The sequence below is a fragment of the Penicillium crustosum genome, assembly GCF_028827405.1.
Source record: "Penicillium crustosum strain IBT 35664 chromosome Unknown utg000003l_segment0_segment0, whole genome shotgun sequence".
Lineage (NCBI taxonomy): Eukaryota > Fungi > Ascomycota > Eurotiomycetes > Eurotiales > Aspergillaceae > Penicillium > Penicillium crustosum.
In genome coordinates, this window is record NW_026623124.1 from 122469 (window position 1) to 150430 (window position 27962).

The following is a 27962-nucleotide window of genomic DNA, read 5'->3' on the forward strand; positions in this document are numbered from 1 at the left end:
ATGCAGATTCCAATCGAGACTTCCTATATGCAGTTAAAGAGGTACTGCCAATCTGGTGGCAAGGAAAATACCAAGAGATTGTTATGGATAAGAAGAAATATGACACTCGAGATCTTCTTGAATCATTCCGTGCAATAAATCGGGAGATAGGCGTCAAAACTGTGACCTCAACTAATGCTCCAAAAAGTGCTTTTTCAACCTGGCAAGGTCATCGAGAAGCAAAGCCGGAAGCGAAGCAAGAGAAGCTTCCATTCGAGAAGAGAAAATGTCCATGTGGCAATGGTCATCCACACCACAAGGTGGCCAACTGCTGGCTCATGAATGAAGCTATACGCCCAGAAGGATATACCCTAGACGAAGGGAAGCTAGAGAGAGCTAGAAAGAAGCTAGCAAATGATCCAGGGTGGAAGCAATGGGTCGACAAAGCTGTCAATGAAGCTAAATCAAAGCATCATGAATCTGCAAACCACGTTAGCTTCGCCACCACCTACCAGAGTAAGCCTCAGAGCAGGCCTCAGAGCAAGCCTCAGGGCAAGCCCCAGGGCAAGCACCAAGGCAAGCTACTAAGTGAAGCTATACAGATTGGCAAGCATGCACTCTCAGCTGCAAAGACTGGCGAGCTCTCTCTCCGCAATCGATGGATTCTTGACACTGGGTCCAGTTCACATGTATGCAATAACAGAGCACTGTTTATTGATTTTACGCCGGAAGTCATAGATTTGACAACTGGTGACAGTACTACGCAGGTGCTAGGGAGAGGCAAAGTTCGACTAGTCGGCAAGCATCCACAGAAAGGGAGAATGGAAATCACATTGAGTGATGCTCTCTACTCGCCTAGCTTCCATACAAATCTAGTGTCGTACGCGATGCTAAAGAAGAAGGGGGGCACCTGGTGTCAACGTACAAACTGCATCCGAGATCCAAAGGATCTACCTGTTGTCAATGTACATCTATGGGACCAGTTTAACCTCTGGATTTTCGATGAACCAGGAGAGGTTCTACCGCAACAAGCATATGCCGTAAGCGCAAGCTCACTAGTACCGGTACCAAGAGTATCAAGAACGTCAGTAAAGCCGCAGAAATCAGAGGCATCCCCCGACGTCTGGCACCGAAGACTTGCTCATATTGAGCCCCGTGCCGTAGCTAAGCTTGCTACTATGGTAGATGGTATAGTCCTCCAGGAAGCAGAGCAAGAAGAAGCTTCATTATGCCAAACCTGTCATATTGGGAGAGCACCAAAACAGATCTCTCGCCGGCCAGTAGGACGTACTTTTGGACGATTTGGAAGGATCCACTTTGATCTCATACAACTGCCGCTAGCATACAATAGACACCGATGGATATCTCATTTCTATATGGAAGGAGTACGATTCCATTGGATAATGACACATGAAGTGAAGCCTGAATGCCAGCTGGCGATCAACCAGTTCGTACAGCTAGCAAGGAATCAGTGGAATCTACCTATCAAGGCATTTCACTATGACAATGAAGCTGCAGCAGGCAAAACAGCGGAGCACAGTTTGACAAGCGATGGTATCTTGATATATCATACTCCACCCGGCCACTCAGAGATGAATGGGTATGCCGAGAGATCTGGCGGGATGATCATTACCCGTATGCGTATGCTCTCTCTTGAAGGCAAGCTTCCGAAAGACCTATGGCCTGAATTCGCAAGCGCTGCAGTGTGGTTATTGAATCGCACCCCTACATACATTGCTTCTGAGAACAAGTGGTTAATACCATGGGAAGAAGTAAGAAGAGAATTTGCTCCAACAGCCCCAAAGATCAATCTAGCAAATGTTAGATTATATGGAAGCTTGGCGTACTGTCGTATTGAGAAGCAGGTTCAGTCAGATAAGATGAATCCAAGAGCAGAGGTCGGCTTCCTAGTCGGATACTTGGCATCTAATATCTACAAAATCTGGTTTCCACACAGTGGGAAAGTGAGGTATATACGAGATGCAGTCATTGATGAAGCACGTAAATACTCGCCGGACTATGAGAAATCTCAGCCTATTCCACTACCATTAGTGAGAGAGCCAGAAGAGATTACGCCCGACGAAGTGGCGCAAATCATCAACCATCAGATCGCTAGCCAGGAAGCAACTAGTACGCCGGAAAGTGAGCATCAAAACCGACAAGATGAAACCGACGATGCTCTACCAGATGCTCTTCCAGATGCTCTACCAGATGCTCTTCTAGATGCTCTTCCAGATGCTCTACCAGATACTCTACCAGATACTTCACAAGATATTCAGCTAAGTGAGGTTGACTACCGAGAGATCACCCCACTTCAGGGGGTGAGCAGGCAGGCATTAATGCCTACCCCAATAAGCCTACCACCTATACTTCTGACCTCGGTCAGAAAAGAAGCCGGTGAGATCCAGGACATACAGAAGGATCAAGATCCATCACCATTAACCCCACCAAATGAAGAAACTGGCTTACAGCAAGGGGTGGAAACTGGCCCTGATCAGGGGGTGGATACGCATGATCTAGATGATCAACTGCTCAGTGAAGATCAGGCCCATGAAGAAGCCTATGAAGAAGCCAATGAAGAAGCCAATGGAGAACCTAATGAAGAACCCAATAGAGAGGTGGAAAATGAGCTAGAAAGACAGCTCCAGGCAGAACTGCTAGCACCAAGCAGAGAGATCTCCAGCAATATAGATGCCAGCAACATACTAAGTGGACGTCGAATACGCAAAGCAAAACAAGATGACGATTTTGCATATGCAACCACTATAGTACAGGGTATTGACGAAGAAGAGCCACCGGCTCTACTACATGCATTTGCAGCTGGTCTATACGCCGAGAAACCAAACGCTCGCCGCCATCGAGATGATCTCCCACCACCACCCAAGTACTGGAAGGATGTCATAAATCATCCTTTTCAGCAAGGTTTTCTCGCAGCAATGAAGAAAGAGATCCACTCTCTATCTGAAAAAGAGACATTCGAAGTCATTGAAAAGCCAAAGGATCGAGGGATACAAATCCTTCCCTTACTATGGGTTTTTGCATACAAATTCGACCAGGACGGTTACCTTTTGAAATTGAAGGCTCGAATCTGTGTTCGTGGGGATCTTGAGACGATTACCTATGAAGAAAAGAGAGCTGCTACGCTAGCAGCAAGAACAGCAAGAATGATCTTTGCACTAGTCGCTGCCTTTGACCTAGACCTCCGTCAGCGAGATGCTGTCACTGCATTTCTGAATAGCAAACTAAGCCAAGAGAAACCGACGTATACGCAGATGCCAGAAGGGTTCCAGTCCCTAGGTAAATGCTGGAAGCTTCGTCGAGCATTGTACGGCTTACGGATCTCGCCACGTCTTTGGCAACAAGAAGCAGCTAGTGTACTCCGAAAACTAGGTCTGCAACAAGCACCAGAAGACCCTTGTGTCTTCGTCGGAGAAGGGCTAATAGTCTTCTTCTATGTGGATGATATCTTAATTGCTAGCCATGCAAATGCTAAGGCAAGAGCCATGCAATTGGAGCGAGATCTAGAAGCCCACTGGGAGCTGACAGATCATGGAGAAGCATCATGGTTTCTCAATATCCGAATCATTCGCGATAGGAAGCAGAAGAAGCTCTGGCTATGTCAAGATAGCTATATGACAAGCATTGCTACCCGCTACAATTTGACAGATCGACCACCTGTCTATACGCCACTACCAGTTGACGAATTGACGCCTTACCAAGGCGTAGCCACCCCGAAGGAGATCCTTCTCTATCAAAAGAAGGTTGGATCCGCAGGCTATGCCACCACTATCACTAGGCCAGATGCTGCAAAGGCCACCGCTCGACTAGCTCAGTTCTTGACGAATCCAGGGCCCCAGCACCACCAAGCAGCTGACCGGGTCATCAGTTACCTATATACTACCCGGAACCTAGCTATTGAATATAGTGCAGACGCAGTAAGCACTGGAATCGATTCCATACAGTTCGCAAGCGATGCTTCATACGGAGATCACCCAGATCGAAAGAGCTCTGCAGGCTACATCTGTCAAGCTTATGGTGGACCAGTTGACTGGAAAGCGAGCAAGCAACCCACCGTGACAACGTCAACCACTGAAGCAGAGCTGCTAGGCCTATCAGAGACAGGGAAGCAACTTCAATGGTGGCGTCGACTACTAAAAAGCCTCGGTTTTGAACCCTCCCACAATATGACGATCGACTGCGACAACGAGAGAACGATCAGCCTACTTACTAGTGAGGACACTGCCTTCGAAACGAAGCTTCGGCATGTCGATATTCATCATCATTGGCTTCGGCAAGAGGTTAGAGAAGGACGCATAATGGTGCGATGGGTGCCGACGGCGAGCATGGTCGCAGATGGACTCACAAAGATGCTATCTCGCCAGAAGCATGAGAGCTTCCTAAGGATGCTCAGGATGGTGGACATAGGCTATCTAATGGCCTAGTCAATTAAACCATGGAGATCAATATGCCGATCTAACAAGTCCAGCAATCCCATACTGGGATAGCTGAGGGGGTGTGTCGGAGCATGACGACCGGCATACCGGGGGATTTATTAATCCTACACATTTTTGTAATTAATGTTATGTAATCATGGCTCCATATAAATTGTACCAAGAGCCGATACAGAAATACAGAGAGTTGAATACCACTGATTGGACCCCTACATTTACAATACAGACCAATCCGACAACATGTTGAGGCCTGAGGTGTCAGACTTCCAAGCCTTCCCAAGGTTGGTATTTATTTGCCCCCAACAGATTCGGGCGCAAATCCATTTTAGTACAGAGTACTCCGTACCGTGCACACCAACGATCCAAATTTTCTCATCTCACATAATGCGAACGTTTTAGGAATCTCATCCACTTCAATGACCGAGTCAGACCTTTGGTGTCCAGTCAGGTCCATGGGTTCCCGCTGAGCGTGACATGCACCCCAAACTTACAAGGTTGTTGCCGGGTGTGTCTCACCCAGGCCGACAATTAAGGTGGGGTTGTATAGGTGCGTCGCGAGAGATCCTCCAGTTTGGATATTTGCCCTCAGGAGACCATATTCGAGCCCCGTGAGGCTGACACCCAACACGCGCGTATCCAACTTGCGTGCCGTCAATGCGGATTCCCAGTGTCCCACCTGCTAATCATATAGCGTGCAGTGAGGCCTCAGCGGTTGAATATATACAGACCGCATTAAGGTCTTGCAAGTTTCTAACTGGTGGTCGCTAATCTACAAGGTGTGCCCAGGTTTATGGCAGAGCCCAAGCCCTCGACGACTTCAAGTCCTTCCTATCTCACACCAGCCCTGGTTATGCACTAGGCATCTCGCCTTGGGGGATATGGAACCTAATCTCAGATATAAGCTTGAAACAAATGGACGGCATCGTCGGGGTCTGGGCGGTCTGCTTTGGGCGCTTCAAGTCCCCGCAGTCCCTTGTCTGGAGGAAATGAATGCTCACGGCATTGGATAAACGATTAAATACAAATAATAAATCTATGGAGATGACATAAACTGATCCCGAATGAGCCATCTATGTAAAACAATAGTGAATCTGGACTCCAAATGGAATATCCACGGAATGCCGAAGGTTCTGTCTCGGTCCGCGGTGGGGGATGTGGGGGTATTCGATGACATGAGGGGCCTTGCCAGGATTAGAGAATTGTGGGGGAAGTCTGGAGCTTGAAGGATATACGGAGTACATAGACTACCTTTAGACGGCATTGAGGTATTCCTTCCTAGATTGCAGGGGCCGGTCGTCGCCTTGACATTATCAGAGCATCGAGGGATCTCGTCTCATCTCCCAAATCAGAATACTACTATGTTACACTTTGAAGAGGCACTCTCCATGTTGATATTCTATGCCCCGGTGATAGATTCACAAAATGTAAGTTAAGTTAACATTGTGTAGCCGTACAGCTATAATGTCAATCATGTATGCTTCATGTTCCTACATCGAAATGACGACGGTTTCCTAACTAAGCATCGGCCATAAACATGTCCCACGAGAAAAAAACGATAGAGTCATTAAAGGTTATATGAGAGCAATTACTAGTAGGACAGAGGTATTTAAAGGGATCTCTTCCCTTGTCCTCTTCCAGAGTACAACCTCATAAGGGATTGCTGTCCAACACACCTAACTTGTTTCATCAATATTTTAATTACATACCTCACCATGCCAATTGATAATATATTTTGCTCTATCTCTACTACTACCCATTATTCAAAGCCAAGTATCACAGTCATGTCCAAGCTGACGAATTCAAACTCCTCTTAAAAGAACTCCAAGAAGCAGAACATACCAAGATTCAATTCGACTGGATCTCTGAGCATCGGCAGGAGATAAGAAGGGCTAACAATATCATCCAAGAGAAATTCACGTGGGTGCAACATCTCACCACTATGAAACCCAAGTTCGGCATGAAAGCCCGCCCGAACCTTCTACCTTGAATAATCTTCAAAAATGCGATATCAAAGCTCATGTTACTCAACATTTAACCTAAACGAGTTCTTGGTCGACAAGCCTAGGTTGTAGCGCTACAACCAATAAGAGGGAATTTTCCTTTACAGCGGTGTCATGGATCAGTGCGAATGGGAAAATGGACAGGTCATGGAATTGCTCTTGGTTGCATAATTGGAAGGTTTGTATTACTGGATGTTTTTTTTTTTTTTTTTGTTTTTTTTGGTTCTTGATCACATGGTCGAGGATACAGCATACAGCAAAAGAGACGAGGTGTCATGCAACAATACGAGATCTTGGAAAGTGCCATGTGCCCAAATGTATTCCCAGCATACGGAGTAGCTTGTTTGAGCTTAGTATGCACCTTTGACCCATGCAGGCTAGTTCTATTATGGAATAACAATGACCTCTGATTCGTTGGATATGAACTATATTTCCTATTCTGGCGTAGTATCGACTGTCCCCCATCATTTTCCAATACGAGGTTTTTTTTAATTCTTATATTGCTCTTTACCTAGTCTCTTTGTCCAGTCTCTGCCCAGTCTCTTTTCCCAGTCCCTTTGCCCAGCGTTTTTCTTTTCTCTTATATTGCGGCCTGTAGCATCCCCCGGACCGGTCAACAGACCGGTCACCAGACCGGTGCTGTTATCATTTAGGGGCCACTGTTTGCTCGTGTTCTCGACCAGAATCTTTGAGGTTACATTTTTTTTCTTTCATTCTACCGCAATGCTATCCACAGGCACCAGGGTGGGACCTATCATAGGAGCCTTGTCAGATTTACCTTATCTGATCCTACCAGATTATACACCATAGACACCAGGAAACTTCGGGAAAAAGAAGTTGTAATCATGGATATCACCAGAATCAGCGCCTACATGATCTCGCATGATCTGGTAGTCTTGCCTTCAGGTAAAACTCTAGTCGCTTACCCCAGGATTGTACCTTTGTCCGGGTTTAACTGCCATTAAGCGGCCACGGACCCCTCTACTGACCAGTCATCGACCCGAAATATAGCGGTTTAATATCGCATGGCTGAGGGTCTCTATACGACGGGATAGAACCGCGCTGGGAGAAAAAAAAAAAAAAGTATTTAAATGTAGCACATATTCCCGTCGATCGTTTCATTTTTTTTTTCGAGTATTTTCCCCTTTCGCTATTGCAAAAGATGGAGAAAATAGAGACCGAACCCCCCAACTATAGGGGTGATCATCATCCCATCAGCGAGAAGGGCAAAGCACTTAGAAATTTGGTCGAGGCCGATCTACTCGATGATCGTTATGCAACCACCACTAAACGTGGTTTGAAGAATCGCCATGTTCAGCTAATGGCCCTCGGAGGCACAATCGGAACTGGTAAGTCTGCAGATTTTCAACGTGAAAAGAAAAAAAAAAAAAACCTCACACAAGTCAGGACTTTTCGTGGGTTCCGGTCAAGCCCTGGCCACTGGAGGGCCTGCATCACTTCTTTTAGGCTATATCTTCATCTCGGCCATGGTTTATGGTTTGGTCACAGCTATCGCTGAGGTTGGCGCCTACCTTCCAGTACATGGCGGAACAATGAGTTATCATGGATTCCGCTATGTGTCACGGAGCATGGGTTTCGCCATGGGATATCTGTACTGGTACTCTCTCGGAATCTTAGTGCCATACGAGATCACAGCTGCTGGACTGGTTATTGGATACTGGGACCACGGTGGATCGATCAATATTGCCGTGTGGATCACAATCATGATGGTCATCATTATCGCCCTCAACTTTATGCCCGTTCGAGTATACGGTGAGGCGGAGTTCTGGTTCGCTGGGGTGAAGATCATCACTCTGATCGGCTTGTTGATGGTGTCCTTCATCCTCTTCTGGGGTGGGGGACCTAATCGTCAGCGACTGGGCTTTCATTATTGGAAGAACCCGCGCCCATTCAACGCGTATCTCACGACCGGAGATTCGGGTCGGTTTGTGGCCTTGTTGAAATGCACAGTATCCAGCGCTATTGCGTTCATCTTCGCCCCAGAGCTGATTGTGATCAGTGGTGGTGAGATGGAGTCTCCTCGACGCAATATACCTCGGGCAGCTCGGAGATACATTTACCGGTTGGTGTTCTTCTACATCTTTGGTGTGCTAGCCATTGGTGTTATTTGCCCATCGGATGCTAGTCGTCTGACCAAGGGCGATGGCACGGTAAGCTCATCTCCATTCGTGATCGGCATACAGAATGCCGGCATCCCGGTTTTGGATCACATCGTGAACGCTGCCGTCTTGACATCTGCCTGGTCTGCGGGAAATTCCTTCCTGTACATGTCTTCGCGGTCGCTCTACTCCTTGGCTATGTCAGGAAACGCACCGCATGTGTTCAAGACTTGTAACCGATGGGGTGTCCCATACTGGGCTGTTTCGGTTTCAGCTTGCTTCTCGGCATTGGCTTATCTTGCTGTTGGCAACTCCAGTTCGATTGTGTTCAACTGGTTCGTCAACTTCACAAACACGTCTGGCTTCATCTCATGGATCTGCTGTTCTGTGGTGTTTTTCCGCTTCCGCAAAGCCGTCAAAGCACAGGGCATTGAACAACCGTACAAATCAAAGTTGCAGCCGTATGGGGTTTACTTTGGCCTCGCGGGTGCCACTCTCATGGTACTCATCAACGGGTTCACAGTGTTCTTCCCATCAGAATGGTCTGTGAGCAACTTTTTCACCGCATACATCGGTATTCCTGCTTTCTTAATTCTTTACTTCGGACACCGGGCACTGTATTGGAGTGATCCATGGGCATGGCGCCCAGAGGAAGTTGATATGCACACTGGTTTGGATGAAATCATTGCTGCTGAGCAACCACCAAAACCACGTGGTCCATGGTGGAAGTTTTGGTGATATATATAGCAATGTAAGGGGACCTCGGGGGCAATGGAGTGATGAAGTACGGAGTAGGCAATTACCCTTTGAACCTATCTTCCGATATTTGTGATGTGTTTGTTATGTTTGTTGTGTTTGGTGTGTTCGCTAGCTCTATGACGTAATATCAAATATTTGAGCGGGCGTGTTGCTACTACTCACCCGCCTTATCACCATCCTAATACCCCGTAACGTCCAATGGAAACTGATGCCCCAACATCTTATTGCTCCGTAATTCAGAGTTTTGGCTTATCAAATAATTCCTTTGGGGATATAGCCAGTGGCAACGTCTTTATTATTCCCATCGTCCCACATAATCTCTCTCATATTCGGTAGAGATTCGGTATACGCCGTTGACCGTCCACAATCTGGTCTAGAGAACTGGACCTTTTATTATCGACCCACAACTATAAATACTTACGTGTAGAACATCCTACAGGCATCCTACTGTGATCTGTGAACCTCAAAACTCGAAGAATCCCGAAACCATGGCCGTGCTACCTCTTACTGTTCGCCCGCTTCAACCTCCTCCGGGCTCAAGCATTGATTTCGGTGCTGAGATTCAAGGTGTTGATCTGGAAAATCTAACAGGTTCGTGAATTCCTGCCAACTACAAGAGGACAAGTTGACGATTATATAGATGAGCAGTTTGGGACAATTCGAAAGGCCCTCTACGAGCACCACGTCGTGGTGTTCAAACACCAGAAAGGGCTATCACCCAAAGCCCAGTATGAGCTGACCAAGCGCTTCGACCCAGTCTCCGACAACTATGGACATGGCAAAACCATCGATGCGAAGCGAAGCATTCTTCATCCTGATCTCAAAACTGTCCCTCACCAGCCACAAGTGCAGGTGATTGGGAATGGACACGTTGATTCGTACGAGGGTCTCAAAGATATCACATTACGACACCCCCACCACCGTACATTCCACAAAGATCACATCCCAGACGAAGAGGACTATGAATTCACCCGGTTTTATCGCTGGCACATAGATGCTGCACTATACGACCTATACCCGCCCCAGGTGACAACGCTCATGGCTGTGAGTGTGCCCAAAGGCCGCCGGCAGACATTATTGTATGATGATGGAACCGGAGAAACAATGGATGTACCACTTGGCACAACAGCATTTGTCAGTGGTGAGCGGATGTTTGAACTTCTTTCCCCCGAAGATAAGGAGTTTGTCAAGACGAGCAAAATGGAATATGCCCCTCACCCGTAAGATCTCCTGTGATATGCCTATGGTTTCGATCAAATGCACTAAACACCATGACAGATATATTTGGATGAGCCAAGCCCATTCCCGATCCACGGGGCTCGGTATGCACTCGGAAGGCCTTGAGTTATCCGACTCAGAACTGCCACCTATTGACCCTAGTAAGATCATGATCTTCCCAATGACCTGGAAAAACCCAGTGACGGGCAAGTTGGCCCTGCAGATCCATCCCTCTGCCGTGCGCCGGATCCATTGCGCCGATGGAACCACGATCGACGACTTGGCCCGCGTGCGGGATATTGTCTATAGATTGCAGCGGCCAGCCATCAGCCCTCAGTATGTGTATCCGCATGACTGGGAGGATAATGACCTGGTGCTATTCAACAACCGCGGTGTGCTCCATTCTGTGGTTGGTGCGTTTAAACCTGACGAGGTGCGATTGTTCCGCCAATGTAACTTGGCGGCTTCGGAGCCTCCGGTTGGACCATGAGTGCTGTTGATTTTGATTTAACGAAGACTATATATGTTTGTAAATACTGGGCATTTGGAGGCATCCAACTGAATTTAGCCTGGCTAGAATCACATCTTGAATAATAAGATATTATATATCCGATGTTGTACATATTAAACTCCGTAGTGGATCCGCAACAGGCTCCATGAGCGTATTGACAAAGATTAGCGGACTATATAAAACCCGTTTACAGCAACTTGGCTCTCTCGGAGCCCATCGGTAACAGACCGAACTCCAACCAGGTGCAATGGAACTTGTTCTACCAACTTCTGCCCACGGGTGATGATATTAGTATACCCCTCGACTGTGCGATCAACCCAACTCGAGTTTTGTTGAAGGTCCGAGATCGCCGGGTGTTCCGCGGCCCACGCAGGATGAGCCAGAGTATCCATTACAACAGATGCGTCGTATACATCAGCGAGCAAAGCCGCCTCTGCAGCTGCCGCTTGTGCCTCAGCAAGCTCTTTGCTCGTGGTCCCGGTGGGTGGTGGGATTTCAGCGCGAAGGTACCCCAAAACCCGAATCTCGATTTTGCTTGTTTGGAGAGGAACATCCTCTAGCAGGCGAATTTCAACCACGCGTTTCGATATTTGAGCCAAGTTCACTCTCACCGCCTGGAGGGGATCTAATGCTCTCACAGACAAGATAGCTGGGCACCATTCACCAGTTGAGGGACCTTTGCTCGGCCCAGTGTCAAATCGAGCCCAGCCGAAAAAGTAGCCCCTTAACTGCTCCGTCACCCAGTCGGGCATTCTAATCAAGCTCAACTTCGGTGTATCATCACGGTTGTTGGGGACTGATATTTGATCCGTTTGACAGCGAGCTTTGAATGTCATAGGGAATGGTGGCTGGGGGCCGACATCGATAGAGACCGGGCCGCCTCCAGCTATTTCTGGCGCTGCTACATTTATCTGAGAACGACCAATAGGACCTTTAGGGCCATTGATAATACCGCCCACGCGATTTTCGATGCCACTAGTAGTGTAAGCCTTCTGGACCACAGTCTTTGTCACCCACGATGGACGAATCGCAGCAGTTTTGGCTTGAATGGCCATGGCAGCCGGACCTGCCGCGGTTCGCGCTGCAGTTTGAGCGTAAAGGCTCACAATCATAGCTCCAACCTCCAGGGGCAGCGTGCTCAAGCTCGCGCCACGGATAGAACTGGGGGCAGTGGATGTAGAGAGCACCCGGAAGACGGGGCTATTGCCCAGCACCTTCTTCTTGACTCCCTGGCAGAGAACTAGCTGGAAATAACCATCGCCGGCTTCGGCGGGAATCCGCACAACGGCCGTCTCACGTAGCTGATGTGTGTCGCGCGGACGAGGCGGAGCCTTCTTCCGAAATTTCTTGATGTCACGTTGCCACGCTCGTTCATCATCTGGAATCACCTGGTCGGCCCTCAATGGCATACCCGGGGTCACGTCTAACCAGCTATCTCGGAGACGGAGGAACGACTTGAATTGCATCCCAGTCTTCCCGCTCCAACCTTTACTCTGTAACCACAAGGTGTGTTCAGGTGGTAAGGGGGCATCAGAGAAGATTGATATAGCGACCGATGTGGTGGGTCCACGGTAGAAAACTAGTCCATGGGAATGTCGCAAAATAGTGACATGCTTGTTTGATTCTATTGGACGATTGATTAGACCGGTGAGGAAATGCCGCGCTTCACTGTATGCCTTTTGAACAGGCGTCGGCGGCGGCGGAGGAATCGGGGATGAAGTTGCCCCCGCTGTCCTTGGTCGCGGCAGTGAGCCTGGAGTTATAGGCCTCGGAGGCGGTGGTCCATAAAGGTCCGTATATGATGGGGGTTGTGATGGGGGCACAAGGGATGGGGTACTAGCAGCCCAGGCTGTTGCTTCCCGCTGATCGGCATGCGCCGTAGCACGCAAGTTCGGGTTTGACACGGGCTTCCGCCTGACGCGAAATGAATCCGGCGGATAACCTGGGCTTAAATATCCAGATGACATTCTCTACATGATTCTCACGGAGTCCCCGGCTTAACTGTTTATTAAGGGGCGCGGCGGCCAAGAATGGTGATTGGCCCGAGCTTGATCAAAGCCTAAGGCATTAAATGTCGGAGCATGACGACCGGCATACCGGGGGATTTATTAATCCTACACATTTTTGTAATTAATGTTATGTAATCATGGCTCCATATAAATTGTACCAAGAGCCGATACAGAAATACAGAGAGTTGAATACCACTGATTGGACCCCTACATTTACAATACAGACCAATCCGACAGTTATGAGCCCGGTTCGCATCGAAGAAAGCATTACTATTTGAGATATAGTATCTAGTACACTACTAGAAGCCTGCTTTCTACCCCTTGAAACCTCCTAGCTACCCCTGAATTAGCAATTGTGAAGCTATTCCCAGCTACCCCTGAATCCAGCAATGGAGGCAGCATCAATTCTCTCCGCCATGAAGGGCGAAAAACTGAAGGACTCGCCGCAGTGGCTCACTTGGTTTGCAAAAGTGCAGCTATATGCCATGCAAAAGAACGTATGGGACCTTTGCAACCCAGATCCCCCGACGACAACCGAATCCCAAGCAATAAGATCTATACCTCTCCAAGAACCGGTGGAACCGGAATACCCAGAGGACGGCGATGACAAGGATCGAAGGATTTGGCGAGATCGAATGGACGTGTATAAAATGAAGTACACGAAGTGGGAGAAGCAAGCAAAAGGACTAAGTGATGTCAACGAGTACATCCTTACCTACCTCGACCCAATGCATCACCTTGCTCTGATCACATATCGTACTCCGTATGAGAGGCTTGTATACCTAAAGACTAGATTTGCTCGGTCAACGGCGTACGAAGAAGAAATCCGTATGAATTGGAAGGTCTTTGCCATGCAGAAACCAACCGGTGATATTGAGCAGTGGCTTCAAAAGTGGAATTCACTAAGAGAGCAAGCTATTAGCCTCGGCATTAGCGATGCAGATTCCAATCGAGACTTCCTATATGCAGTTAAAGAGGTACTGCCAATCTGGTGGCAAGGAAAATACCAAGAGATTGTTATGGATAAGAAGAAATATGACACTCGAGATCTTCTTGAATCATTCCGTGCAATAAATCGGGAGATAGGCGTCAAAACTGTGACCTCAACTAATGCTCCAAAAAGTGCTTTTTCAACCTGGCAAGGTCATCGAGAAGCAAAGCCGGAAGCGAAGCAAGAGAAGCTTCCATTCGAGAAGAGAAAATGTCCATGTGGCAATGGTCATCCACACCACAAGGTGGCCAACTGCTGGCTCATGAATGAAGCTATACGCCCAGAAGGATATACCCTAGACGAAGGGAAGCTAGAGAGAGCTAGAAAGAAGCTAGCAAATGATCCAGGGTGGAAGCAATGGGTCGACAAAGCTGTCAATGAAGCTAAATCAAAGCATCATGAATCTGCAAACCACGTTAGCTTCGCCACCACCTACCAGAGTAAGCCTCAGAGCAGGCCTCAGAGCAAGCCTCAGGGCAAGCCCCAGGGCAAGCACCAAGGCAAGCTACTAAGTGAAGCTATACAGATTGGCAAGCATGCACTCTCAGCTGCAAAGACTGGCGAGCTCTCTCTCCGCAATCGATGGATTCTTGACACTGGGTCCAGTTCACATGTATGCAATAACAGAGCACTGTTTATTGATTTTACGCCGGAAGTCATAGATTTGACAACTGGTGACAGTACTACGCAGGTGCTAGGGAGAGGCAAAGTTCGACTAGTCGGCAAGCATCCACAGAAAGGGAGAATGGAAATCACATTGAGTGATGCTCTCTACTCGCCTAGCTTCCATACAAATCTAGTGTCGTACGCGATGCTAAAGAAGAAGGGGGGCACCTGGTGTCAACGTACAAACTGCATCCGAGATCCAAAGGATCTACCTGTTGTCAATGTACATCTATGGGACCAGTTTAACCTCTGGATTTTCGATGAACCAGGAGAGGTTCTACCGCAACAAGCATATGCCGTAAGCGCAAGCTCACTAGTACCGGTACCAAGAGTATCAAGAACGTCAGTAAAGCCGCAGAAATCAGAGGCATCCCCCGACGTCTGGCACCGAAGACTTGCTCATATTGAGCCCCGTGCCGTAGCTAAGCTTGCTACTATGGTAGATGGTATAGTCCTCCAGGAAGCAGAGCAAGAAGAAGCTTCATTATGCCAAACCTGTCATATTGGGAGAGCACCAAAACAGATCTCTCGCCGGCCAGTAGGACGTACTTTTGGACGATTTGGAAGGATCCACTTTGATCTCATACAACTGCCGCTAGCATACAATAGACACCGATGGATATCTCATTTCTATATGGAAGGAGTACGATTCCATTGGATAATGACACATGAAGTGAAGCCTGAATGCCAGCTGGCGATCAACCAGTTCGTACAGCTAGCAAGGAATCAGTGGAATCTACCTATCAAGGCATTTCACTATGACAATGAAGCTGCAGCAGGCAAAACAGCGGAGCACAGTTTGACAAGCGATGGTATCTTGATATATCATACTCCACCCGGCCACTCAGAGATGAATGGGTATGCCGAGAGATCTGGCGGGATGATCATTACCCGTATGCGTATGCTCTCTCTTGAAGGCAAGCTTCCGAAAGACCTATGGCCTGAATTCGCAAGCGCTGCAGTGTGGTTATTGAATCGCACCCCTACATACATTGCTTCTGAGAACAAGTGGTTAATACCATGGGAAGAAGTAAGAAGAGAATTTGCTCCAACAGCCCCAAAGATCAATCTAGCAAATGTTAGATTATATGGAAGCTTGGCGTACTGTCGTATTGAGAAGCAGGTTCAGTCAGATAAGATGAATCCAAGAGCAGAGGTCGGCTTCCTAGTCGGATACTTGGCATCTAATATCTACAAAATCTGGTTTCCACACAGTGGGAAAGTGAGGTATATACGAGATGCAGTCATTGATGAAGCACGTAAATACTCGCCGGACTATGAGAAATCTCAGCCTATTCCACTACCATTAGTGAGAGAGCCAGAAGAGATTACGCCCGACGAAGTGGCGCAAATCATCAACCATCAGATCGCTAGCCAGGAAGCAACTAGTACGCCGGAAAGTGAGCATCAAAACCGACAAGATGAAACCGACGATGCTCTACCAGATGCTCTTCCAGATGCTCTACCAGATGCTCTTCTAGATGCTCTTCCAGATGCTCTACCAGATACTCTACCAGATACTTCACAAGATATTCAGCTAAGTGAGGTTGACTACCGAGAGATCACCCCACTTCAGGGGGTGAGCAGGCAGGCATTAATGCCTACCCCAATAAGCCTACCACCTATACTTCTGACCTCGGTCAGAAAAGAAGCCGGTGAGATCCAGGACATACAGAAGGATCAAGATCCATCACCATTAACCCCACCAAATGAAGAAACTGGCTTACAGCAAGGGGTGGAAACTGGCCCTGATCAGGGGGTGGATACGCATGATCTAGATGATCAACTGCTCAGTGAAGATCAGGCCCATGAAGAAGCCTATGAAGAAGCCAATGAAGAAGCCAATGGAGAACCTAATGAAGAACCCAATAGAGAGGTGGAAAATGAGCTAGAAAGACAGCTCCAGGCAGAACTGCTAGCACCAAGCAGAGAGATCTCCAGCAATATAGATGCCAGCAACATACTAAGTGGACGTCGAATACGCAAAGCAAAACAAGATGACGATTTTGCATATGCAACCACTATAGTACAGGGTATTGACGAAGAAGAGCCACCGGCTCTACTACATGCATTTGCAGCTGGTCTATACGCCGAGAAACCAAACGCTCGCCGCCATCGAGATGATCTCCCACCACCACCCAAGTACTGGAAGGATGTCATAAATCATCCTTTTCAGCAAGGTTTTCTCGCAGCAATGAAGAAAGAGATCCACTCTCTATCTGAAAAAGAGACATTCGAAGTCATTGAAAAGCCAAAGGATCGAGGGATACAAATCCTTCCCTTACTATGGGTTTTTGCATACAAATTCGACCAGGACGGTTACCTTTTGAAATTGAAGGCTCGAATCTGTGTTCGTGGGGATCTTGAGACGATTACCTATGAAGAAAAGAGAGCTGCTACGCTAGCAGCAAGAACAGCAAGAATGATCTTTGCACTAGTCGCTGCCTTTGACCTAGACCTCCGTCAGCGAGATGCTGTCACTGCATTTCTGAATAGCAAACTAAGCCAAGAGAAACCGACGTATACGCAGATGCCAGAAGGGTTCCAGTCCCTAGGTAAATGCTGGAAGCTTCGTCGAGCATTGTACGGCTTACGGATCTCGCCACGTCTTTGGCAACAAGAAGCAGCTAGTGTACTCCGAAAACTAGGTCTGCAACAAGCACCAGAAGACCCTTGTGTCTTCGTCGGAGAAGGGCTAATAGTCTTCTTCTATGTGGATGATATCTTAATTGCTAGCCATGCAAATGCTAAGGCAAGAGCCATGCAATTGGAGCGAGATCTAGAAGCCCACTGGGAGCTGACAGATCATGGAGAAGCATCATGGTTTCTCAATATCCGAATCATTCGCGATAGGAAGCAGAAGAAGCTCTGGCTATGTCAAGATAGCTATATGACAAGCATTGCTACCCGCTACAATTTGACAGATCGACCACCTGTCTATACGCCACTACCAGTTGACGAATTGACGCCTTACCAAGGCGTAGCCACCCCGAAGGAGATCCTTCTCTATCAAAAGAAGGTTGGATCCGCAGGCTATGCCACCACTATCACTAGGCCAGATGCTGCAAAGGCCACCGCTCGACTAGCTCAGTTCTTGACGAATCCAGGGCCCCAGCACCACCAAGCAGCTGACCGGGTCATCAGTTACCTATATACTACCCGGAACCTAGCTATTGAATATAGTGCAGACGCAGTAAGCACTGGAATCGATTCCATACAGTTCGCAAGCGATGCTTCATACGGAGATCACCCAGATCGAAAGAGCTCTGCAGGCTACATCTGTCAAGCTTATGGTGGACCAGTTGACTGGAAAGCGAGCAAGCAACCCACCGTGACAACGTCAACCACTGAAGCAGAGCTGCTAGGCCTATCAGAGACAGGGAAGCAACTTCAATGGTGGCGTCGACTACTAAAAAGCCTCGGTTTTGAACCCTCCCACAATATGACGATCGACTGCGACAACGAGAGAACGATCAGCCTACTTACTAGTGAGGACACTGCCTTCGAAACGAAGCTTCGGCATGTCGATATTCATCATCATTGGCTTCGGCAAGAGGTTAGAGAAGGACGCATAATGGTGCGATGGGTGCCGACGGCGAGCATGGTCGCAGATGGACTCACAAAGATGCTATCTCGCCAGAAGCATGAGAGCTTCCTAAGGATGCTCAGGATGGTGGACATAGGCTATCTAATGGCCTAGTCAATTAAACCATGGAGATCAATATGCCGATCTAACAAGTCCAGCAATCCCATACTGGGATAGCTGAGGGGGTGTGTCGGAGCATGACGACCGGCATACCGGGGGATTTATTAATCCTACACATTTTTGTAATTAATGTTATGTAATCATGGCTCCATATAAATTGTACCAAGAGCCGATACAGAAATACAGAGAGTTGAATACCACTGATTGGACCCCTACATTTACAATACAGACCAATCCGACATTAAATTGATGCCTGAGGTTGTATATAATATACAGTTCAGATATAACAACCGCTGACTGAACAAGTCACTTTATATATAACAAGGCATCTTATTGATTCTTATCTCGGCTCTTACTTGGGCAAACAAAACTTCAACCCCTGCGAGCCTCCAGTGCCCATTCCGTGTGAACGTCGCAAATAGTACAACTTCTCGAGGCACTGCCAACCGTTTGAGAGCACATGTACTGTCCTATCCCATTTTTTCCACAGTGCACTACCATTCATTACCTACATTTATCTGTTGGCGTACCATTCAGCAAGCTTGTAGAGTGCTCAATCTCATTATGCGAGAAACAAATACTCATGATTTTCACCATTTCCGCAGCTATCATTGTCAGCTCGAGTATACTCCTCGGCTATAAGAGCAAACTTACGTGGCATTCTATCGCCGGCTGCATCATTTTCATCCCGTCCATTCACCCGAGTGTAGTAGAGGACAAAATCGACCCTTGGCCGACGGGCCGTTTGATACATATCAAGTCGCATGGGGATATCGTGCGGTGTGGTGCCACGAGGAAGCAAGGTGGCAATACTGACAGCATCTTCGATTGCCATAGCCCCTCCCTGTCCCATATCTATCGAGTTGTCAGTGTATGTCACACATTCGTTGTCGGTTTGAAGCTACTGCGTTGCTTACATGGCTGGAACGGATGTGCTGCATCTCCCAGAAGAGCGGCGTGGCCTCGAGTCCAGGTTGGCAGTGCTTCCATATCGTACAAATCGTATACTTTGAGATCCTTGCCTGCGTTTGCAATGATTTGCTGGATACCGGGTGAAAATTTAGAAAAGGCCTTGACAATTGTAGTCTTGTCTCCAGCTGCCTGCCAACCTATCAATGCCAATCTGTCAGTGTCTTTCTATGTCAACCCCTAAGTGACACCCTTACTGTCACTTTGGTCATCTGCCTGAACTTCATTCAAAGGGACAAAAGCACAAATATTGAGGATTTTGCTATCAGAGCAAGGATAAGCCACAAGCCGTCGGTCACCAGATCCGCACTCAAGAAACACGCCAGTGTCTCGCACAAAATCCGCAGTGCTTGCATGTTGCCTTAATTGATCTGTGGAGAGAAGCCAACGAAAGCATGACTTGCCGACGGGATATGGGGAGGGAGATTCCGGGGCGATACTCCGGCGCACTTGGGACTAGAAAACAGTCAGAATAGGGACGAGAGTTGGATAAAAAGAGGTGTTGATAATGTGATATTCATACATGCAGTCCATCTGCGCCAAGAAGCATGTCAGCTTTGAAGGTGCGACCATCATCGAGAGTGACTGATGGGCAATCCCCTTCCAGATTGACCTCGGTGATTTTACACTGTGTATACAGCGTTGCGGTTTCAAGGGCACGTTGCTTCAGGTGATTGTGCAGCTCAACGCGATGCACGAGGTACCACTCCTGTTATGAAATTAGACCGTTGTCCGAGCTTAATCCGCTTCATTCGCCTACTGCTTGCCAATGATGACGAATGTCGGCGAACTCTCTCTTGTACTTCAACTCCCCGTCAGATTTATATCGGTGCATCTGAAGAAGCACAAACGATCAGTATAAACCGCTTCACCGATCAAAGGGCAAATCTAACCTCACGAAGCAATGTGCCCCCGAACTCAGTCGGATCAATGCCCATCCAGCGTAGCAAGGCAGTGCAATTCGGCGGCAAATGCATTGCGGCACCTGTCTCCCTCAAAAAAGCCGATTTTTCCAGAATCTGAGTAAAATGAGAAACTGATGTTATAGCAAACTTGATACTTGTTTCTGGGGGCATACCACAACGCGATGCCCTTGTTTTCCGAGAGCAATAGCTGCTGAAAGACCGGCAATGCCGGCGCCGATGATGAGGACATCAAGAGGCTGGTTTGATACTGTCATATTGAAGAGGCTCTAGGACTTTTAGATTTATCGACTGGTTTCCTGTGATGAATTTCTCATACTTATACTGTTATGTTCTCTTATCCGTGTCCCTGATTCGGAAATTCCCGACACTTATCTCCGAGTCGCCTCGGGAAAGTGGATTTATATATGCCACTAGAATCTAGATTGTCGTAGCAAATCTTCAAGTACACAACTTCGGAGATGAAACGGAAGATACCGGATGCTTAAAAAGGGGTTGAAGATCGTTGGGTCGACATGATCGACAGACACTGCATGGTTGGGCACATTTGCTTTCTTGCCGTCTTTCCTTTGTGATACATTCTGGCTAGGAAAAAGAACAGGTCGCAACAAAATGAAGGTATCATGATCATAAGAATTCACAACCCATAAACACCGTTCTTTGAATTGGAGTCTTGTAATACGGTGCAATATCCACAAAACCATATTTCCGATATAATCGTTGTGCCGCTGTCATTTCAGGCAGTGTGTCTAGGCGCATCCCGCGGTAGCCCAGATCTCTGGCTTGCGCAAGGATCGCTTCGACGAGTTTCTCACCCAGGCGTTCTCCACGAGCTTCCTTGAGAACATACAGACGCTTCATCTCGCACCAACCATCGGAACTACGCCGGAGTGCCACGCATCCAAGGGCAGAGGGAAACTGGGAAGGTATCGAGTCGACCAATCCGTTCATATTAAGTGCTCGAACACCGGTGTCTGCCCGTGCGATCAAGAGACATCCCGCTTGCGATAGGTCATATTTCCCAGGAAGGGAATCAAGTTCCTCTTGGAACGATTGGAAGGTGAGATCGATGCCGAGAGATGCAGCATAGCCAGAAAACAACGATAGGATGGAATCGGTGTCTTCGGGGAATTGCGCCAACTCTATTTGGATTTTCATGATGAGCAGAAAGACGATGAATGTGAGACGTTCAAAAGTCAATAGATCTTAAAACTTAAAGTTAACAGACAACCACGATGACTCATAATTGGCCCAGAGGGAAAACAAAGTGCGATTCACCGATTCACCGTCTCTCGTGTCCGCTTGTTCACATTCAACCTCTACAATCAGTCATAGGACAGTGGCCTCACCCTGAAGTAATATGATGTGGTAAATCATTTGTTTCTTTTTATAAATTGAAGTACAGCTATATTCGAAATTGGCTTCCATGTTTTACACAGAGAAACTATCAGAAGCTATGTTTTTAGTACGCGATAGAAAGTAACTGCCGGATATAATATCTAACTGCGTTACTGTGAGAAACCACTGTTCATCGCTGCAATAACGGAATTTTTTGGATAATTTTCCCCCTATCTTTTGCTCTCGCTACGGCAAAGCTCTAATCCAGAGCGTTTGAACAGGGAAGAATGCTACTTTCTGCTGAAGAGGCGCGAAAAGATTGTGCGCCTACGATATCCGCTAGGTTTAGAAGCTCGCGAAGAGATTGTTGTGGGACTGGCTAGGATTTGATTATCCTCTTTGGTTTCAGTCGACGCTTTAGTGACCTTGGAAAATAGGGAGTCACTCTGCCCGCGCCATGCGGTTAAAGTGGATTTGGAAGACATAGTATGCGGATGGTCCGGGCCTAGTTTTTGGTCGCAAAGTCGAACGCATTCAGCCATCAATATTAAAGCGGCTTTGTCTTGAGCTGATGACTTAAGGGTATAAGCAAGGTTCGCCATACTCATCAGTGTGTCAGGATGGTCGGCCCCGAGCTTCGTCTTGCTCGTCTCCATAACCTGCACCTCAAGCTGCTCCGCCTCTTCCCACCGGCCCTGGTTCCTATACGTCGACGCCAGATTGGCCATACTCGTCAGCGTGGAGGGATGGTCGGCCCCGAGCTTCGTCTTGCGAGTCTTCATAACCTGCACCTCAAGCTGCTCCGCCTCTTCCCACCGGCCCTGGTTCCTATACGTCGACGCCAGATTGGCCATACTCGTCAGCGTGGAAGGATGGTCGGCCCCGAGCTTCGTCTTGCTCGTCTCCATAACCTGCACCTCGAGCTGCTCCGCCTCTTCCCACCGGCCCTGGTTCCAGAACGTCGACGCCAGATTGGCCATACTCGTCAGCGTGTCAGGATGGTCGGCCCCGAGCTTCGTCTTGTGAGTCTCCATGACCTGCACCTCAAGCTGCTCCGCCTCTTCCCACCGGCCCTGGTTCCTATACGTCGACGCCAGATTGGCCATACTCGTCAGCGTGTCAGGATGGTCGGCCCCGAGCTTCGTCTTGCTCGTCTCCATGACCTGCACCTCAAGCTGCTCCGCCTCTTCCCACCGGCCCTGTTTCCAGAACGTCGACGCCAGATTGGCCATACTCGTCAGCGTGTCAGGATGGTCGGCCCCGAGCTTCGTCTTGCGAGTCTCCATGACCTGCACCTCGAGCTGCTCCGCCTCTTCCCACCGGCCCTGGTTCCAGAACGTCGACGCTAGATTGGCCATACTCGTCAGCGTAGAAGGATGGTCGGCCCCGAGCTTCGTCTTGCTCGTCTCCATAACCTGCACCTCAAGCTGCTCCGCCTCTTCCCACCGGCCCTGGTTCCAGAACGTCGACGCCAGATTGGCCATACTCGTCAGCGTGTCAGGATGGTCGGCCCCGAGCTTCGTCTTATGAGTCTCCATGACCTGCACCTCAAGCTGCTCCGCCTCTTCCCACCGGCCCTGTTTCCAGAACGTCGACGCCAGATTGGCCATACTCGTCAGCGTGTCAGGATGGTCGGCCCCGAGCTTCGTCTTGCGAGTCTCCATGACCTGCACCTCGAGCTGCTCCGCCTCTTCCCACCGGCCCTGGTTCCTATACGTCGACGCCAGATTGGCCATACTCGTCAGCGTGTCAGGATGGTCGGCCCCGAGCTTCGTCTTGCTCGTCTCCATGACCTGCACCTCAAGCTGCTCCGCCTCTTCCCACCGGCCCTGGTTCCTATACGTCGACGCCAGATTGGCCATACTCGTCAGCGTGTCAGGATGGTCGGCCCCGAGCTTCGTCTTGCTCGTCTCCATGACCTGCACCTCAAGCTGCTCCGCCTCTTCCCACCGGCCCTGTTTCCAGAACGTCGACGCCAGATTGGCCATACTCGTCAGCGTGTCAGGATGGTCGGCCCCGAGCTTCGTCTTGCGAGTCTCCATAACCTGCACAAAGAGCTGCTCCGCCTCTTCCCACCGGCCCTGGTTCCAGAACGTCGACGCCAGATTGGCCATACTCGTCAGCGTGGAAGGATGGTCGGCCCCGAGCTTCGTCTTGCTCGTCTCCATAACCTGCACCTCAAGCTGCTCGGCCTCCTCCCACCGGCCCTGGTTCCAAAATGTCGATGCCAGGTTGGCCATACTGGTCAGCGTGTCAGGATGGTCGGCCCCGAGCTTCGTCTTGCTCGTCTCCATAACCTGCACAAAGAGCTGGTCCGCCTCTTCCCACCGGCCCTGGTTCCTATACGTCGACGCCAGATTGGCCATACTCGTCAGCGTGGAGGGATGGTCGGCCCCGAGCTTCGTCTTGTGAGTCTCCATAACCTGCACCTCGAGCTGCTCCGCCTCTTCCCACCGGCCCTGGTTCCAGAACGTCGACGCCAGATTGGCCATACTCGTCAGCGTGTCAGGATGGTCGGCCCCGAGCTTCGTCTTGCTCGTCTCCATGACCTGCACCTCAAGCTGCTCCGCCTCTTCCCACCGGCCCTGGTTCCTATACGTCGACGCCAGATTGGCCATACTCGTCAGCGTGTCAGGATGGTCGGCCCCGAGCTTCGTCTTGCTCGTCTCCATGACCTGCACCTCAAGCTGCTCCGCCTCTTCCCACCGGCCCTGTTTCCAGAACGTCGACGCCAGATTGGCCATACTCGTCAGCGTGGAGGGATGGTCGGCCCCGAGCTTCGTCTTGTGAGTCTCCATGACCTGCACCTCAAGCTGCTCCGCCTCTTCCCACCGGCCCTGGTTCCTATACGTCGACGCCAGATTGGCCATACTCGTCAGCGTGTCAGGATGGTCGGCCCCGAGCTTCGTCTTGCTCGTCTCCATAACCTGCACCTCAAGCTGCTCCGCCTCTTCCCACCGGCCCTGGTTCCTATACGTCGACGCCAGATTGGCCATACTCGTCAGCGTGTCAGGATGGTCGGCCCCGAGCTTCGTCTTACGAGTCTTCATAACCTGCACCTCAAGCTGGTCCGCCTCTTCCCACCGGCCCTGGTTCCTATACGTCGACGCCAGATTGGCCATACTCGTCAGCGTGTCAGGATGGTCGGCCCCGAGCTTCGTCTTATGAGTCTCCATGACCTGCACCTCAAGCTGCTCCGCCTCTTCCCACCGGCCCTGTTTCCAGAACGTCGACGCCAGATTGGCCATACTCGTCAGCGTGTCAGGATGGTCGGCCCCGAGCTTCGTCTTGCTCGTCTCCATGACCTGCACCTCAAGCTGCTCCGCCTCTTCCCACCGGCCCTGTTTCCAGAACGTCGACGCCAGATTGGCCATACTCGTCAGCGTGTCAGGATGGTCGGCCCCGAGCTTCGTCTTGCGAGTCTCCATAACCTGCACAAAAAGCTGCTCCGCCTCTTCCCACCGGCCCTGGTTCCAGAACGTCGACGCCAGATTGGCCATACTCGTCAGCGTGGAAGGATGGTCGGCCCCGAGCTTCGTCTTGCGAGTCTCCATAACCTGCACAAAGAGCTGCTCCGCCTCTTCCCACTGTCCCCCAAGCCGGCAACCTTCTGCTAACATTTCAGAGCTTTCGAGAGTCTGTTCACTATCCAATCCAAACATTGATAATCTTTGGTTCCGTGATTCAGATGCCATATCTCGTGATTCCATAATATGCCCGATTTTCTGTGCATACCAAGCCCCCTTATAAAGCAGCGCAGCCCATTTTCTTAGAAACTCGTGTGATTCCGGTCGTTGGGACATAGCTGATTTCACATGTGGAAAGAGCGACTGGCACTGCACCCAATTTTCATATTCACCTGTCGGAAACCTTTGCCACAGGATCATGATATATTGCTCCTTCCATCGCTCTAGCTGTCTATCGGCGTTTAACCACATACGCACAGTCAGCTGCACTAGCCGATGCATCGTGAACACTGTGCTGTCCCTGTTGATGGAGATGAATGAAAAGTCTCTTAGGGTAGCTATATCATCCTCGAAATTATGATCTATGTTGGATTCAGATGTGCTATCTGTATCTTCGTCATTGTACTCGATCGCAATTTCCTGCGAGTTCGAATCGTCGTTTTGTGTCTCGTCATGAAATCGGAGAAGATTCTCTGAGACTCCCTGTCGGTCAAAAAAGCTCATGAGAGAAAGCAAATCAGTGGCCGACGGTCTTATATGTCGAATATGATCGAAGGATATTTGCCATGTGACTAGAATCGAATTCTTTGCTTCCCAATCACGAAAGAGGTGACCTGCCTCATAATCAAGAAGCTTTGTCGCTGAACGATCACTCTTCCGAAATATTTCTAGGTACTGCGATACCGAACAGCGGGGCGCTCGATGTACGATATAGCCGGCCGCCTGTATGATCGCTAGTGGCATGAAGTCTAGTTCTTCCACTAGCTTTAGAATGTCAGGCGTTTTTGCTGGTAGCCCGACCTTTCGTTGGAGGAGCTCTATCGCCTCGAGCTTTTCCATTGGCTCGACTTTAATGACGTCCTGGTGATGAACAATTCTCAACGCCACCTCTTGGCTCCGACTTGTGATCATTATTGATCCGTTCGGGCTTCGGGGGAGAAATTCCAATAGTGGCTTTGTGAAGGCATTGGTTTGGCCAACCTTCAGACTCTGCTGACCTGTTGCAGAGGGCTGGCGAAGGAACCCATCATCATCAACATTATCAAGAATTAATAACCACTTTCCTCTCTGGCCGCTCCGGAGCCAACTTTCGACTAGTTGGTAGATGTTGACTGTGGGATCGTTACGCCCGAGAATTTTGGCCTGGTCGGCGATATCCCGGAAACTTTGCTCGAACCGGGCCGCGTTGCTTGCATGAACCCAGAAAACCCATGTTGTCGGCGACTGGTATCGAACTCGATAGGAGTATTCGATACTAAGTTGCGATTTCCTTTCGACCTGTCAGCAGTAACCCACCCGCTACCTTTTTTGCACTAACCCGACACCACCGATGCCCACTAGAGCTATTCTAGACCCTGGAGCTGAGATCTTTTCATGTATCTGATCGAGCAGTGTGTCCCGACTGACAAAGTCTGGGTCGCGACGGAACGGGACGGTCGAGAGAGGAGTCGGTGGGGTTTCCGGTCGTTCTGGGCCAAGAAGCGGCGATTAGTCAACATGCCGTATCTCCAGGCCCTTGAAACCTACCCGCGGGCAGATTGAACTGCGCATTAACCGTGCCATTCACGATACCAGCTTGGAGGCCCGAATTTGTGTTACCAAACGATATTGAAGTCATAGTCAACACACTATGCGTAGGATGCTTGGTTTTTTGGGCAGACCAAAGTTCTCAACCCTTAGATAAAGGCCATCGTTAGCCCCACTCTTAGGTGACCCGGGCGCCAAACTTGTCAGCTGCTCATTCTATCTTTAGAATAACTGACGTGGCGGCTTTCTTCTCGCCAGAAATTCAATATCAAAAGTGGAGAAAGGCACAAAGCTAACCGAAAGAGTCGTGTTGTCGAGGGAGGTGCGGGCCTTTTTCTAGTAGTTAGCAAGTGTCTCGGCGTGGTGTAAAGCGGAGCTGCGTAGTCGCACGAACCCCTGTTCCCACATAGCGTGTGAGAAGTTCCTGTGGAATCCCTATAGGAACCGTGGTCTAGAACAATAGACTTAAGCAAACAGACCAAACTACCAGCACCTGTTGCTAGGGTTTCTAAGCTCACTTATATCTTGTCGACAAGCCCCATCCGTTATACGAACGCTTACTTCTCTACAACTCACGCTCGTCACGGCTACCAAGAACGCTTACTTAACTTAATCCATCATCTTACTTATCCCTCTGCTCGTCCTGTTAGCTACAGATCTCTCTCAATCACTCTTACTTGATCCTGTTGTAGACGGACTTTTGATGACCTTATTCTAGGTTCCTCAGTAGTATTTGCTGCTAGAAAATGCCTCATTCCGCTTCGGATGATGATGATACGTTCCAAACTAGGTTTCTTCAGTCGTGTGATAGCACGCCGTCGCATGCCCCAACTCCTGGGTTTTTCAGTCCCGCATAGGCCCCCTCTACAGGCTTTACTTCACTAGACCCGGAGCAAGTGGCAGATAAATGCTCGTCCCCATTACGCCACATACAACCGGATCGAGTACGCCTTAAAGAAGCAGTAGAAAATGCAGGGGGTACGCTAGGTGATTAGCCGTTAGACTGTATCTAATACCTGATCGAATGGAGAGTCACTCTCAATCGTCGGGTCATAGTCAAAGACACTGAGCAAGATCTTATTCAAATTCCAAGCCTCTATTAGCCATAG

At 49.1% G+C, this 27962-nt stretch overlaps 6 protein-coding genes across 6 annotated transcripts; 2 read left to right on the forward strand and 4 right to left on the reverse strand.

Annotated features, from left to right (window-relative positions):
- Positions 1-7592: 7592 nt before the first annotated feature.
- Positions 7593-9288, forward strand: N7487_007120 (uncharacterized protein; the record flags this gene model as incomplete). Its single annotated transcript, XM_056874850.1, has 2 exons — positions 7593-7779; positions 7838-9288. 2 exons carry the CDS (start codon positions 7593-7595, stop codon positions 9286-9288), a joined length of 1638 nt encoding a protein of 545 aa, XP_056727038.1.
- Positions 9289-9797: 509 nt separating this feature from the next.
- On the forward strand, positions 9798-11017 carry N7487_007121 (TauD/TfdA dioxygenase family protein; the record flags this gene model as incomplete). Its single annotated transcript, XM_056874851.1, has 3 exons — positions 9798-9900; positions 9950-10529; positions 10588-11017. 3 exons carry the CDS (start codon positions 9798-9800, stop codon positions 11015-11017), a joined length of 1113 nt encoding a protein of 370 aa, XP_056727039.1.
- Positions 11018-11202: 185 nt separating this feature from the next.
- Positions 11203-13005, reverse strand: N7487_007122 (uncharacterized protein; the record flags this gene model as incomplete). Its single annotated transcript, XM_056874852.1, has 1 exon — positions 11203-13005. The coding sequence occupies one exon, from the start codon at positions 13003-13005 to the stop codon at positions 11203-11205; it is 1803 nt and encodes a 600-aa protein (XP_056727040.1).
- Positions 13006-18914: 5909 nt separating this feature from the next.
- N7487_007123 (FAD-dependent oxidoreductase) lies at positions 18915-20559 on the reverse strand (the record flags this gene model as incomplete). Its single annotated transcript, XM_056874853.1, has 8 exons — positions 18915-19015; positions 19065-19265; positions 19328-19519; positions 19577-19835; positions 19903-20088; positions 20140-20214; positions 20273-20398; positions 20458-20559. The coding sequence occupies 8 exons, from the start codon at positions 20557-20559 to the stop codon at positions 18915-18917; spliced, it is 1242 nt and encodes a 413-aa protein (XP_056727041.1).
- Positions 20560-20929: 370 nt separating this feature from the next.
- On the reverse strand, positions 20930-21460 carry N7487_007124 (uncharacterized protein; the record flags this gene model as incomplete). The annotated part of the gene is made up of 1 exon (XM_056874854.1): positions 20930-21460. One exon carries the CDS (start codon positions 21458-21460, stop codon positions 20930-20932), a length of 531 nt encoding a protein of 176 aa, XP_056727042.1.
- Positions 21461-21972: 512 nt separating this feature from the next.
- N7487_007125 (uncharacterized protein) lies at positions 21973-26944 on the reverse strand (the record flags this gene model as incomplete). The annotated part of the gene is made up of 3 exons (XM_056874855.1): positions 21973-26596; positions 26645-26795; positions 26854-26944. Coding segments are annotated over 3 exons (4866 nt in total), but the record flags the coding sequence as incomplete, so codon positions are not given.
- Positions 26945-27962: the final 1018 nt, after the last annotated feature.